Source organism: Coregonus lavaretus (genome assembly GCF_964263955.1).
Source record: "Coregonus lavaretus genome assembly, chromosome: 9".
In the NCBI taxonomy this organism is placed as follows: Eukaryota; Metazoa; Chordata; class Actinopteri; order Salmoniformes; family Salmonidae; genus Coregonus; species Coregonus lavaretus.
Window position 1 is genome coordinate 58257627 of NC_139996.1, and position 15534 is coordinate 58273160.

At 48.1% G+C, this 15534-nt stretch overlaps 1 protein-coding gene across 1 annotated transcript in view; it reads right to left on the minus strand.

Moving 5' to 3' along the window:
- Positions 1 to 4729, minus strand: part of brsk2a (BR serine/threonine kinase 2a) — a gene marked incomplete at both ends in the record, with an annotated part of 414243 nt that extends 409514 nt beyond the window's left edge. Inside the window, one exon of the mRNA XM_084169332.1 lies at positions 4636 to 4729. Within this exon, the coding sequence (XP_084025458.1) occupies positions 4636 to 4729 (94 nt within the window). The remainder of the gene's footprint in view (positions 1 to 4635) is intronic.
- Positions 4730 to 15534: the final 10805 nt, after the last annotated feature.

The following is a 15534-nucleotide window of genomic DNA, read 5'->3' on the forward strand; positions in this document are numbered from 1 at the left end:
AACGCTATAGCATACAATGACATGCTAGATGATTATGTGCTTCCAACTTTGTGGCAACAGTTTGGAAGAGGCCCTTTGCTGTTTCAGCATGACAATGCCCCCGTGCACAAAGCGAGGTCCATACAGAAATGGTTTGTCGAGATCGGTGTAGAAGAACTTGACTGGCCTGCACAGAGCCCTGACCTCAACCCCATCAAACACCTTTGGGATGAATTGGAACACTGACTGCAAACCAGGCCTAATCGCCCAACATCAGTGCCCGACCTCACTAACGCTCTTGTGGCTGAATGGAAGCAAGTCCCCGCAGCAATGTTCCAACATCTAGTGGAAAGCCTTCCCAGAAGAGTGGAGGCTGTTATAGCAGCAAAGGGGGGACCAACTCCATATTAATGCCCATGATTTTGGAATGAGATGTTCGACGAGCAGGTGTCCACATACTTTTGGTAATGTAGTGTATTAGTAAAGACAAGATTAAATTGAGAATAATCTGATGGGTGCAAATATTCTCACTTGATGAGAGAACAGTGTGTGCAGCCAGAGGCAAGGAACAGAGTGCAAGCTTTTTTTGCGACTTTTTCAATCATCAAGTTACATCATGCAGCCCATAGGCCTATATGTTTTGATTTCTAAGAGATTCTAAGGTTTGTATCATTCACAACTAAAGTTGCCATATAACTCTAATTCTAGCATATAGGACCTGCTTCAAATTATCACTTTTACGCTCAACATAGCCACTTTACATGCGTACAGCGCTCGGGAACAGGAAAAATATCATTTCTATTTTATTCATCTCAGTTCAATTATATTCTTCTTACTATAAAATCATATAATATAAAATAATGGCACATAATACATAAGCATATCTTGTCTGCTAAATGAACTAGCCTTCAGCATAGGCTGTCATTGGCATGACGCATTGCCAGATAACATACACTAGGCCGACTCAGAATAAGCTATTCTGTTCTTCTGGAAATTTATTTTCTTGATATAATGCTTCTTTAGACCGGCCTAAAATAAATAATGGATTTATTATGATGGTGTATATTACATTAATTTATTATACTTTTTCTTTTTAAGTAGATGTTCCAATGGCATGCATCAGCGGCTTCTATGCGTGGAGGCCTGGAGATGTTAAATGTGTTTATGTTAATTAACAGTCAACTACCATGAGACCGGAAGTAATTTGCATGACAGTCACAAGCTGACAAAATTTCATGACCGCCACAGCCCTAGCCCTAGGTTCCACCATGGTTCCGGCACTCGAGCACGACAACTGTATCAGTGGCTTCAAAATGGCTTCCATGATTCTGTGGATTCAGCCCCAATCAGGACCCAGCCATGCAGGAAGTCAGCATATATGGATCCTTCAGGCCCCAGTGCACACCTTACAAAGGCAGGGAGAATAGAGTCTGGAGAAACCAGAAAGGCTACAGCCGGAATGGCTCTGGTACTCAGGACACAGAAAAGCAATACACCTGGAGGAGGACCCTCATGTCTACATGGAGGGCTGGTAAAGAAAGAGAAAGAAAAATTGAGAGAGATGAAGAGAAAAGAGGAGAGAAAGAGAGAGAGAGAGAAAGAGAAAGAGAAAGAGAAAGAGAGAGAGAGAGAGAGAGAGAGAGAGAGAGAGAGAGAGAGAGAGAGAGAGAGAGAGAGAGAGAGAGAGAGAGAGAGAGAGAGAGAGAGAGAGAGAGAGAGAGAGAGAGAAAGAAAGAAAGAAAGAAAGAAAGAAAGAAAGAAAGAAAGAAAGAAAGAGAGAAAGAAAAATAAAGAAAGAGAGAAAGAAAGAGAGAGCGAGAGCGAGAGAGAGAGAGAGAGAGGGAGAGAGAGAGAGAGAGAGAAAAACTGAGGAAAAGAGTGACAGGGAAAGTGGGAGAGAGTGATCTATGATCTCTTGTAGAGCGGTGTCATGGGTGTAGCTGTGTATCAATGTACTAGTTTAGTGGTGTATTATTGTAGCCAATGTATCAGCGTGTTTGGTGTAGCAGTATAGCAGTGTACTGTAGCTAAGCTTGTAGCAGCCTTGGTCCCCTGTGTACCATGTGAGTGCGTGAGTGAGAGCTGAGGGGACTTTGGCTGTGCAGGGGATTAGGCCAGGAAGCAGAGCTAGAGCAGTGTGAGTGTGTGTGTGTGCGTGTGACCAGCCCTAATCACTTAATGAACAGGAACCAGCTCCATGGCTCAGTGCAGGCCGGCAAGACACCATAGGCCTCCCATCCGCTCTCTCTTCTATTAATACCAACCCCTCACAGCTTGGCTGGGAGAGTCACCAGAGACAAGCTCATTGGCTGAACGCAACCGTCAATCTCACCAAAGACAAGTTCATTGGCTAAACACAACCGTCAATCTCACCAGAGACAAAATCACTGAACAATCAGTCACCAATCAGAGCCTGGGACAATCACCAAAGTCCAACCCATTGGTCAAATCCTGTCGCTATTCTCACCAGAGACTCGACCATCCCATTGGACAGAAACGGTCACCTTCCTCATCAAAAACAATACCATTGGCTGAACCAAGCCGCCAATCCAGCCCAGTGAGCATTTCCCGAGAGAGGAGACAGATTAACGAGGGGTTAATGGAGCAACAGCACACTATCATTTATCTGAATGGGCTAACACACAACACGCTAACCACACACCATCATACACACACATGGTCCTGCTGCAAACATGCAACGCATGCATGCGTGCAAAGTTACACACACATAGAATGCAAGTACTGTATGCATACACATAGACAGAAACACAGACATGTGCACAGACAGACACACAGCATGGAAATGCTGAAATGCACACTCCCTCTCTCTCTCTCTTTATGTTTACACCCAGCAGACCACTGCTACATAGTTCGTTACCATTATTCTGTATAAACACAAAGTAAACCTGCCTAGCACCTTACTTTGATGACTCGGATGTATATGATTCAATATAAACTCAATATCAACACAGGGTGGACAGTAGGAGTCATGTCAAGATATTAAAAGTGCAGGTCACACACGCGCACACACATACACACAAATACCAAATAGGCACGCATGCGCGCACGCGCACACACACACACACACACATAAACACTTACACTGTGAGAGAGTAGCTTCATATCCACAAGTACAGTAGTAGAATCAAACTGCATAAGACAAGACAATCACCATTACATATTTGATAACCATCAAACAGAAGCTTAGAATATGAGATAAGATAACCCACGTCCCACTGACATATCATCTGCAATATCAAATCTACCAAAATGCTGAAATAAAATAAGTCTTATCATTCTTACATCTGAAGAGTCCAAATTGAATATTACTTGACTCTTTTTTAAGAAAGGGGCATCCATCCATCCATATACATAGACTACGGTGTAGGGTATAGTTGGCCCTATACGCTGGTCTTGGGTCAGTTTTGCATTTCCCCCTCTAATGGTAAAGATGAGGAATGGGTGGGTCGAAGCTGATCCTAGATCTGTACATAGGGGAAACTTAACCCAGGAGCCATAGCATACAGTATCAAGCGTCACAGCAGGACCAGCTGGCCTGGGTAGGAGAAGTGACGCCTATTGTGGCCGCTTTAGACAACAGATGGACAGAGAAAATCTCTCTCTCCTTTTTGGGGCAGCGCACAGAGGGTGTTGCATCACTCTCCTCCTCTCATCTCTGCCGGGTAGGGTCTGCGCCTGCCTTTGGGTCTGTCCCCAGCACTACGCTGCTGTAGCAACAGTCACTGACTGCAAAGGACTCTAGCAAACATCCATAGCTACAGTAGGCTTAACCTGATGATATAAGTGTATTTCAATGTGACAATAAAACAGAAGCCTTGGTAAAACAAGGAGGCTGCTGGTCATTTATGTAAATCTCTGCTAAATAGACCACCAAAATAGATCATTAAGGCTATGCAGCAGTCTATGACAGGTATAGCCTATACAGACTCAAACTAATGCGTTCTTATATGATCCTTTAACATGCCCGGTGTATAGCCTTGATATCCACTCCTATTTGACAACGGAATATAGCCCTTAAAATAAACCGTTGAACAGTTTGCCTTCTTCTGAGACCAATCCTATACGCTAGGCATTCTATGGGAGAGCTCACCATGGACAAATACACAGCCGGGAGAAACGTTGCGTTGCCTACTAAGAATAGATCAAGGTATCAAGGCAGATCAGGATTAGTTCTGCGTTGTGTGCTCAAATCACAGGACACACTGCGAGGCAATAAGGCGCACAAGGAGGGAGCAGGGAACAAGTTCGTTTTCATCACACAAACACACACACATTTTCGCTGTGCGGAGACTGGAAACACCCAATCTCGACCAGGGATTCACAGAGAGAACACATATCAACTGAGCAGCCACCATCATTAGCACCCAAATCCCCTCTCCTATCCCGCACACTGTTCCAGCACAATCGTGTGAGCAGCACAACTCCCAAAAACAAACACCCAAATTCGTTTAATATGGGGGCAGAGAATTGTCCACAAACACAATAAACCACACTCAATCATCAGCTTTGTCAACCCAGCAGGCGAAATTAACTCACTGCAGAGAGCGGTCCGATAGCCCAGCCTATACCACGATTATGCAATTAGTGAAGGCGAGAGAGGTGGATGCGGTTAGGTTATGAGAAAGCTCAACCAACCTGTCTGTCCTTTGCCGAGCGTCTTTTCCAAGCGATACGGTCCCACGTAATTGGCATGTTGAGCAGCACTGTTGTCTTTCCCAGACGATGACATTGTGATTGGCGAAAAAAAAAACACTTTACAAATTAGCGCAGTTGCAGTTATTCCGAGAATAACACAATCCTCTTGGATCTTGGCAGGTCCAGCCGTTCTTTTACTCCACAAACCCGCTTGCCTATCTTCCCGTCTCTCTCTAGCTCTGCTCTCACTAGGACTCTCTCTCTCTCTCGCTGTTTGGGTACGTAGGATTCTCACTACCCCTCTCCTCTCGGTTTGCTGCAGATGAACCGAGAGTGCTTTAGCCTAGGATCCGAATATCATTGTTGGTTGAGCCTGCAGTGCACGTGTTCGCCTGTCGGGATGCTGTAGAGGCGGTTGGAACACACTTGCTGAAAGTGCAGCCAGGGAAGGTCCGCAGCATTTAAGAATGATTGACAGGGAATCCGAACAAACACGTAGCTCGAAAACCCTGCCGCACCACCCACCTTGTTGCTGGAGCAACTTCTATTTGCAAAAATAGTTGCAGACATTTAATGAAATCTCAGGGTAACACATTTTTCCCCCACAGTTTTCACTTCAGAGTCTCAGACTCTCAGACCAGTATTCCTCTGAAAATGTAAATCAATTAATCGTACTGTAGGCTACATTCTAAGTTTCTGTTGTGTGGTATTGTCAATGTTTTCCAATATCTGAAAAAGTGTACTAAGCCTGGGCCTATAGGTGCTATTCAATGTAATAAATCTACTACCACAGTACCAGCATTGCCATTCAGTTTGAATTTAATTTACCACCCACCATTCCCACATCCCATGAAAATGTACCTCAATGAAGCAGCAGGGTCCTCCTTTAAAAAAAATATAGCCTTGTTCAGGTGGGAATGGTGTTGTCTGTGTTTGTGTGTTAGCCCTGGGTTTCATTTCACAACCCACTGGTCTGAGACCTGTGACTGTGACCTGGTCCTGTGTTGGCCCGACACCCTGAGAGGTACAGGTGTCAGGGGACGCCTTTCCAATGTCAGGCTTTTCAAGTGTGACAGCACATGCATACACACACAGACACACATATGCACAAGCACAAGCACACACAGAACAGCATCGGATATTAGGGGTGATAAAGGCCATAAATGAACTGAAGGGGGCGACTGAACGCCTAACTAACATCTTGTTGAATGTGTGAACGCCTGAACACAGAATATTTTTGGAATGCGTGAACGTGTGATTGATATATATATATATATATATATATATATATATATATATATATATATATATATATATATATACAGTACCAGTCAAAAGTTTGGACACACCTAGTCATTCAAGGAATATTCTTTATTTGTACTATTTTCTACCTTGTAGAATAATAGTGAAGACATCAAAACTGTGAAATAACACACATGGAATCATGTAGTAACCAAAAAAGTGTTTAAAAAAACCACTCCATCCCTTTCCTTCTTGGTAAAATAGCCCTTACACAGCCTGGAGGTGTGTTGGGTCCTTGTCCTATTGAACAACAAATGATAGTCCAACTAAGCCCAAACCAGATGGGATGGCATATCGCTGCAGAATGCTGTGGTAGCCATGCTGGAAAAAGTCCAGTGTTTTATTTGCAACTCTGCCTAGGTCAGCATCCCGGAGTCGCCTCTTCACTGTTGACGTTGAGACTGGTGTTTTGCGGGTACTATTTAATGCCAGTTGAGGTGCTGTGAGGCATCTGTTTCTCAAACTAGACACTCTAATGTATTTGTCCTCTTGCTCAGTTGTGCACCAGGGCCTCCCACTCCTCTTTCTATTCTGGTTAGAGCCAGTTTGCGCTGTTCTGTGAAGGGAGTAGTACGAGATCTTCCGTTTCTTGGCAATTTCTCGCATGGAATAGCCTTCATTTCTCAGAACAAGAATAGACTGACGAGTTTCAGAAGAAAGTTCTTTGTTTCTGGCCATTTTGATCCTGTAATCGAACCTACAATTGCTGATGCTCCAGATTCTCAACTAGTCCAGTTTTATTGATTCTTTAATCAGCACAACAGTTTTCAGCTGTGCTAACATAATTGCAAAAGGGTTTTCTAACGATCAATTAGCCTTTTAAAATGATAAACTTGGATTAGCAAACACAACGTGCCATTGGAACACAGGACTGATGGTTGATGAATATGGGCCTCTGTACGCCTATGTAGATATTCCATTAAAAATCAGCCATTTCCAGCTACAATAGCCATTTACAACATTAACAATGTCTACACTGTATTTCTGATCAATTTTATGTTATTTTTATGGACAAAAAAATTGCTTTTCTTTCAAAAACAAGGACATTTCTAAGTGACCCAAAACATTTGAACGGTAGTATATATATATATATCAAACAATCACACGTTCACGCATTCACATTTTTCTTCTGCGTTCATGCGTTCACACGTTCAATTTCATTACATTTATTGAAAAAAATGAGAAGTCCGTCCAATACATCGAGCCGCAGCCTAGAACTGGATGACCTGGCCCTTTCTAATCTTGTCACTTCCCAGCTCAAAGTGTGACTATTGAATGCATGTCTAATGCCTGCATGACCTGTGAAAGTCTGATTAATTCAGTTCCTAACAGTTGCGTTAATATAATTCACTCCAGAATATAATAGCCACTGTACTAACAGGACCACTGCACTTTCTATCATCTGTCAAGGTGGGGGTTATAATGCCTTTAAATAAACACGGCACATTAACCACACTATAACATTGTTCATTGTGTCTACATTAGGTAGGTTAAATGTTAAAAAGCCATTGACCTGTCAATGCTTTCATTTTATGCTATTACATATGCTTTAAAGCAGGAACATATAGCAATATTCCATCAGATTTGTGAGTTGAAACATGTTTGAATCTTTGCCATTCTTGGTGTCTTCACAGATTTAAACATTTTTATGTTATTACATATATGTCAGTGTATTGATTGTACAGATGAGGCTGAGAAGACAATGGCTTCCGAGAGGTACAAATAAAATCAAATAAAATAAAATTGTATTTGTCACATACACGTGTTTAGCAGATGTTATTGTAGTGAAATGCTTGTGCTAGCTCCGACATTGCAGTATTATCTAACAAGTAATATCTAACAATTTCACAACAAATACCCAATACACACAAATCTAGTAAGGAATGGAATTTAAGAATATATACATATATGAACAAGCAATGACAGAGCGGCATGGAATAAGATACAGTAGAATATTATAGAATAGAATACAGTCTATACATATGAGATGAGTAGTGCAAGATATGTAAACATTATTAAAGTGCCCAGTGATTTCAATAGGCAGCAGCAGCCACTAATGTGCTAGTGATGGCTATTTAACAGTCTGAATGCATTGAGATAGAAGCTGTTTTTCATTCTCTTTCTCCCAGCTTTGATGCACCTGTACTGACCTCGCCTTCTGAATGATAGCGGGGTGAACAGTGAGTGGCTCGGGTGGTTGATGTCCTTGATGATCTTTTTGGCCTTCCTGTGACATCGGGTGCTGTAGGTGTCTTGGAGGGCGGGTAGTTTGCCCCTGGTAATGCGTTCGGCAGACCGCACCACCCTCTGGAGAGCCCTGCAGTTGTGGGCGGTGCAGTTGCCGTACCAGGCAGTGATACAGCCCGACAGGATGCTCTCAATTGTGCATCTGTAAAAGTTTGTGAAGGTGCCAGGCCAAATTTCTTCAGCCTCCTGAGGTTGAAGAGGCTCTGTTGCGCCTTCTTCACCACACTCTCTGCGTGGGTGGACCATTTCATTTTGTCAGTGATGTGTACGCAAAGGTACTTGAAGCTTTCCACCTTCTCCACTGCGGTCCCGTCGATGTGGATGGGGGGGTGCACCCTCTGCTGTTTCCTGAAGTCCACGATCATCTCCTTTGTTTTGTTGATGTTGAGTGAGAGGTTATTTTCCTGGCGCCACACTCCCAGAGCCCTCACCTCCTCTCTGTAGGCGGTCTCATCATTGCTGGTAATCAAGCCTACTAATGTTGTGTCGTCTTGATGATTGAGTTGGAGGCGTGCTTGGCCACGCAGTCATGGGTGAACAGGGAGTACAGGAGGGGGCTGAGCATGCACCCTTGTGGGGCCACAGTGTTGCGGATCAGCGAAATGGAGATTCACCACCTGGGGGCGGCCCGTCAGGAAGTCCAGGACCCTGTTGCACAGGGCGGGGTTCAGACCCAGGGCCTCAAGCTTAATGATGAGCTTGGAGGGTACTATGGTGTTGAATGCTGAGCTATAGTCAATGAACAGCATTCTTACATAGGTATTCCTCTTGTCCATATGGGATAGGGCAGTGTGCAGTGTGATGGCGATTGCATCGTCTGTGGATCTATTGGGGCGGTAAGCAAATTGAAGTGGGTCTAGGGTGACAGGTAAGGTAGAGGTGATATGATCCTTGACTAGTCTCTCAAAGCACTTCATGATGACAGAGGTGAGTGCTATGGGGCGATAGTCATTTAGTTCAGTTACCTTTGCTTTCTTGGGTACAGGAACAATGGTGGCCATCTTGAAGCATGTGGGAACAGCAGACTGGGAAAGGGAGAGATTGAATATGTCCGTAAACACACCAGCCAGCTGGTCTGCGCATGCTCTGAGGACGCGGCTAGGGATGCCATCTGGGCCGGCAGCCTTGCGGGGGTTAACATGCTTAAATGTCTTACTCACGTCGGCCACAGATAAGGAGAGGCCACAGTCCTTGGTAGTGGGCCTCATCGGTGGCACTGTGTTATCCTCAAAGCGGGCGAAGAAGGTGTTTAGCTTGTCTGGAAGCGAGACGTCGGTGTCGGCGACGTGGCTGGTTTTCCTTTTGTAGTCCGTGATTGTTTGTAGACCCTGCCACATACGTCTCGTGTCTGAGCCGTTGAATTGCGACTCCACTTTGTCTCTATACTGATGTTTTGCCTTGCGGAGTGAGTAGCTACACTGTTTGTATTCTGCCATATTCCCAGTCACCTTACCATGGTTAAATGCGGTCGTTCGCGCTTTCAGTTTTGCACGAATGCTGCCATCTATCCACGGTTTCTGATTAGTGTAGGTTTTAATAGTCACAGTTGGCAGAACATCACCTATACACTTCCTGATAAACTCAGTCACCGTTTCAGTGTATTTGTCGAAATTATTTTTTGCAAACTACCCGGAACATATCCCAGTCCGCGTGATCAAAACAATCTTGAAATGTGGATTCCGATTGGTCAGATGAGCATTGAATAGTCCTTAGCACGGGTACTTCCTGTTTTAGTTTCTGCCTGTAGGAAGGGAGGAGCAAAATGGAGTCGTGGTCAGATTTGCCGAAAGGAGGGCAGGGGAGGCCCTTACAACCATCCCGGAAGTTCGAATAGCAATGGCTAAGGATTTTAGCAGCGCGAGTACAACAGTCGATATATTGATAGAACTTCGGCAGCCTAGTCCTCAAATTTGCTTTGATAAAATCCCTGCCTACAATAAATGCAGCCTCAGGATATGTGGTTCCCAGTTTGCATAAAGTCCAGTGAAGTTCTTTGAGGGCCTTCGTGGTACCGGCTTGAAGGGGGATATACACGGCCATGACTATAATCAAAGAAAATTATCTTGGGAGATAATACGGTCGGCATTTGATTGTGAGGTATTCTAGGTCGGGTGAACAGAAGGACTTGAGTTCCTGTATTTTACTACAATTACACCATGAGTCGTTAATCATGAAACACACACCTCCGCCCTTCTGAGAGATATTTATTCCTGTCTGTGCGATGAACTGAGAACCCATATGGCTGGACCGATTTCGACAGAATATCCCCAGAGAGCCATGTTTCCGTGAAACAAAGTATGTTACAGGCCTTGATATCTCTCTGGAAAGAAATCCTTGCCCGGAGCTCATCGAGCTTGTTAACCAGAGACTGAACATTAGCGAGTAGTATACTTGCAAGCGGTGGGTGGTGTGCGCACCTCCTAAGTCGAACCAGCAGGCCGCTCCGAGTGCCTCTCCTCCGCCGGCGATGTTTTGGGTCAGCCGTTGGAATCAGTTAAATTGCCCTGGGGAGAGCAAACAAAGGATATTGTCACGGTTTCGGCCGAGGCTGCTCCTTCTCCTTGTTCGGGCAGGCTTCGGCGGTCGTCGTCTCCAGAGTACTAGCTGCCACCGTTCTATGTTTCGATCTTTGATTGGTTTTGTCTGTTTTGTTACACCTGTTCCTTGTTAGTGTTCATTATGCATCCTATAAGTTCTCTTGAGTTTTGTCATGTGTTGTGTGTAATTGTTCGTTGTCACTGTGGTATGCTAGTTCATTTTTGTCTCTCTGTTCGGTGTAGTAGAGAGCTCCGCACTTTTGTGCCTTTGTATGTACTTTACCGGTGTGCGTAAAGTTCGCTTGCTGCCAGGTTGTATGTAGCCGTGTTTGGCTTGTTCTTTTTGTCTTCACTAAAGACGTCAGTACGAAGCCTCTGTGTGTCCTGCGCTTGATTCCACACCACTTCTACACTCAACTGTGACAGAATTACACACCTTTACTATGGAATCAGCAGGAGCAGCCGCACCTACCGAGATTATTGAGGAGCGCCTTCGTGGACAGGAGGACAGGATCAACCAGAGCGGGCACGCTCTGGATAGGGTGATGAACACCCTCCATTGATGGGAGGCCAGCAGGGTACCCACGCCCCCACCTACCACACCATCACCATCGGTCAGTCCACCTGTCCAACTTCCGGAACCCAGTGGGATTCGGCTCTCGCTCCCGAGGGCGTACGACGGCACCGCGGCCGGGTGTCAGGGTTTCCTGTTGCAAATCGAACTCTACCTCGCCACCGTACACCCGGTGCCCTCGGGACACGAGAGCGTTTCCGCCCTCATCTCCTGTCTCACCGGCAAGGCGTTGGAGTGGGCCAACGCCGAATGGAGGGGATAGACGCTGCAACGATCACCTATGCGGAGTTCTCCCGCCGCTTCCGGGCAGTGTTCGACCATCCACCTGAGGGGAAGGCGGCAGGGGATCGTCTATTCTACCTCCGGCAGGGGATGAGGAGCGCTCAAGAGTTTGCACTGGAGTTCCGGACTCTAGCGGCAGATGCAGGGTGGAATGAGCGGGCCCTCATAGATCACTTCCGCTGCAGCCTCAGGGAGGACGTCCGTAGAGAGTTGGCGTGCAGGGACACCACTCTTTCGTTTGACCAATTGGTTGACATGGCCATTCGGCTAGACACCCTGCTCGCTGGTGTCCTGGGTGGGGGTCGCCCATTCCACCCTCCAGCACCTCCGAGCCGAGTCCTATGGAGCTCGGGGGTGCTGGCGCTAGAGAACGGAGGAGAAGGAGCCCGAGGGTGGCCGTCCCCTGCACCAACTGTGGCCGTGGAGGGCACACCACGGCTAGGTGCTGGGGAGGGTCTCCTGGAGGAAGAGACAGCAGGCCACACATTGGGGAGTCCTCCCAGGTGAGTAGGCGCCCCACTTACCCAGAGCTTTCTGTCGTGCACATAACCATACCTGTTTGTTTTCCACAGGTTGCACCTCGTTCCCAGCATAAGGCGCTAGTAGATTCAGGCGCAGCTGGGAATTTTGTAGATCGTACATTTTGTATAGAGTTAGGGATCCCTCTCCTACCGGTTAATAATCCCTTCCCTGTACATGCCCTAGATAGCCGTCCGTTAGGATCCGGGTTGATCAGGGAGGTCACAGTGCCACTTAGGATGGAGACGCAGGGGGGTCATGAGGAGACGATTCAGCTATACCTGATTGACTCTCCTGCGTATCCGGTGGTGCTGGGGCTTCCCTGGTTGATTACTCACGATCCTACCATTTCGTGGCGAGAGAAGGCTCTTAAGGGGTGGTCTGCCCAGTGTGTGGGGCTATGTCTGGGTGTTTCCGTAGGGGCGACCTCGGTGGAGAGTCCAAACCAAATGCCCGCAATGCATGTTCCCCCCGAGTATGAGGATTTAGCACTCGTGTTTAGCAAGGCGAGGGTGGCGCGATTGCCACCTCATAGACGGGGGGATTGTGCGATAGACCTCCAGGCAGGAGCTGCGCTCCCATGGAGCCATGTGTATCCTTTGTCACAAGAGGAGAAGAGGGCAATGGAGACATACATTGCCGAGTCTCTGAGACAGGGATACATACGCCCCTCCACTTCCCCTGCGTCCTCAAGCTTCTTTTTTTGTGAAGAAAAAAGATGGAGGTTTGCGCCCGTGTATCGATTACCGCGGTCTCAATCAGATTACGGTGAAATATAGTTATCCACTCCCTCTGATTGCGACTATGACGGAGTCATTACACGGGGCACGGTTCTTCACAAAATTGGACCTCAGGAGCGCATACAACTTGGTGCGCATTAGAGAGGGCGATGAATGGAAGACAGCATTTAGTACTACCTCGGGTCATTACGAGTATCTCGTCATGCCATACGGGTTAATGAATGCTCCATCAGTCTTCCAATCCTTTGTGGATGAGATCTTCCGGGACATGCAGGGGCAGGGAGTGGTCGTGTACATAGACGATATTCTAGTGTACAGTTTACCCGAGCCGAGCATGTAGCCCTGGTGCGCCGAGTGTTGAGGAGGCTGTTGGAGCATGACCTGTATGTCAAGGCAGAGAAATGTCTGTTCTTCCAGGAATCGGTCTCCTTTTTGGGTTATCAGTTGTCCGCGTCAGGGGTGAAGATGGAGGTTGACCGTGTGTCAGCCGTGCGTAATTGGCAAACCCCAACCACAGTGAAAGAGGTGCAGCAGTTCTTGGGCTTTGCAAATTACTACCGGAGGTTTATCCGGGGTTTTGGACAGGTGGCAGCTCCCATAACGTCCCTTCTGAAGGGGGGTCCGGTGCGCTTGCGGTGGTCAGCTGAGGCGAACAGGGCTTTTGGGAGACTGAAGGACCTGTTTACTTCGGCTCCGGTGCTGGCGCATCCGGATCCCGCTTTACCATTCCAAGTGGAGGTGGACGCGTCAGAAGCCGGTATCGGGGCCGTTCTCTCACAACGGTCCGGCACACCACCTAAACTCCGCCCCTGTGCTTTTTACTCGAAAAAGCTCAGTCCGGCGGAGCGACATTATGACGTAGGGGACAGGGAGCTGTTAGCCGTGGTACAGGCCCTAAAGGTGCAGAGGCATTGGCTTGAGGGGGCTCAACACCCTTTTCTCATTTTGACTGACCACCGTAACCTGGAATACGTTCGGGCAGCTAGGAGACTAAATCCTCGCCAGGCTCGGTGGACTATGTTTCTAGCCCGGTTCGTGTTTAAGATCACTTACATCCCTGGGTCCCAGAACGGGAAGGCAGACGCCCTGTCTCGGCGGTATGACACAGAGGAGAGGTCCGTTGAGCCCACTCCCATACTACCTAAGTCTTGTCTGGTGGCACCGGTGGTGTGGGAGGTCGATACGGAGATCGAGCGGGAGTTACGCACCGACCCTAGCCCTCCACAGTGTCCGGTGGGTCGGACGTACGTCCCGCTCGAGGTCCGGGATCGACTCATTTATTGGGCTCACACGTCACCCTCCTCTGGGCATCCAGGTATTGGCCGGACAGTGCACTGCCTTAGCACAAAGTACTGGTGGCCAACGTTAGCCAGGGATGTGAGGATTTATGTCTCCTCCTGCTCGGTGTGTGCCCAGTGTAAGGCGCCCAGACACTTGCCCAGGGGTAAGCTACAACCCCTGCCCGTTTCACAACGACCCTGGTCTCACCTCTCGGTGGATTTTGTTACAGACCTTCCCCCCTCACAGGGGAATACCACCATCCTGGTCGTTGTGGATCGGTTCTCGAAGGCCTGTCGTCTCCTTCCCATGCCGGGTCTTCCTACTGCCCTACAGACCGCTGAGGCTCTATTCACCCACGTCTTCCGGCATTACGGGGTACCCGAGGATATAGTGTTTGATCGAGGCCCCCAGTTTACCTCCAGAGTCTGGAGAGCGTTTATGGAGCGTTTGGGGGTTTCGGTGAGCCTTACCTCGGGTTACCACCCGGAGAGTAATGGGCAGGTCGAACGTGTCAACCAGGATGTGGGTAGGTTTCTGAGGTCGTATTGCCAGGGCCGGCCGGAGGAGTGGGCGAGGTATGTTCCCTGGGCCGAGATGGCACAGAACTCTCTCCGCCACTCCTCCACTAAACTAACTCCTTTCCAGTGTGTGTTAGGGTACCAGCCGGCTCTGGCACCTTGGCATCAGAGCCAGATCGAGGCCCCTGCGGTGGATGTGTGGGTGCGGCGCTCGGAGGAGACGTGGAACGCTGCACACATCCATCTGCAGCGAGCCATCCGTCGACATAAAACGAGCGCCGATCTCCACCGCAGTGAGGGGCCAGTGTACGCACCTGGAGATCGAGTCTGGCTCTCGACCAGAAACCTGCCCCTCCGCCTGCCCTGCCGGAAGCTGGGTCGGCGGTTTGTGGGGCCTTTTAAAGTCCTGAGGAGATTGAACGAGGTGTGTTACAGGTTACAACTGCCAATTGATTACAAGAATATTAACCCCTCATTCCATGTGTCTCTCCTCAGGCCGGTGGTAGCTGGTCCACTCCAGGACTATGAGATAGAAGAGACTCCTCCGCCCCCGCTGGACATCGAGGGGGCTCCGGCGTACACTGTTCGGTCCATCCTAGATTCGAGACGCCGGATGGGGGGTCTCCAATATCTCGTGGAGTGGGAGGGGTACGGCCCGGAGGAGCGGTGCTGGGTGCCGAGGAGGGACATCCTAGACCCGTCTCTTCTGACCGAGTTCCATCGTGGTCATCCCACGCGCCCTGCTCCGCGTCTTCCTGGTCGTCCTCGAGGCCGGGGTCGGCGCACGGCTGGAGCCGCGCGTCAAGGGGGGGGTTACTGTCACGGTTTAGGCTGCTCCTTCTCCTTGTTCGGGCAGGCTTCGGCGGTCGTCGTCTCCAGAGTACTAGCTGCCACCGTTC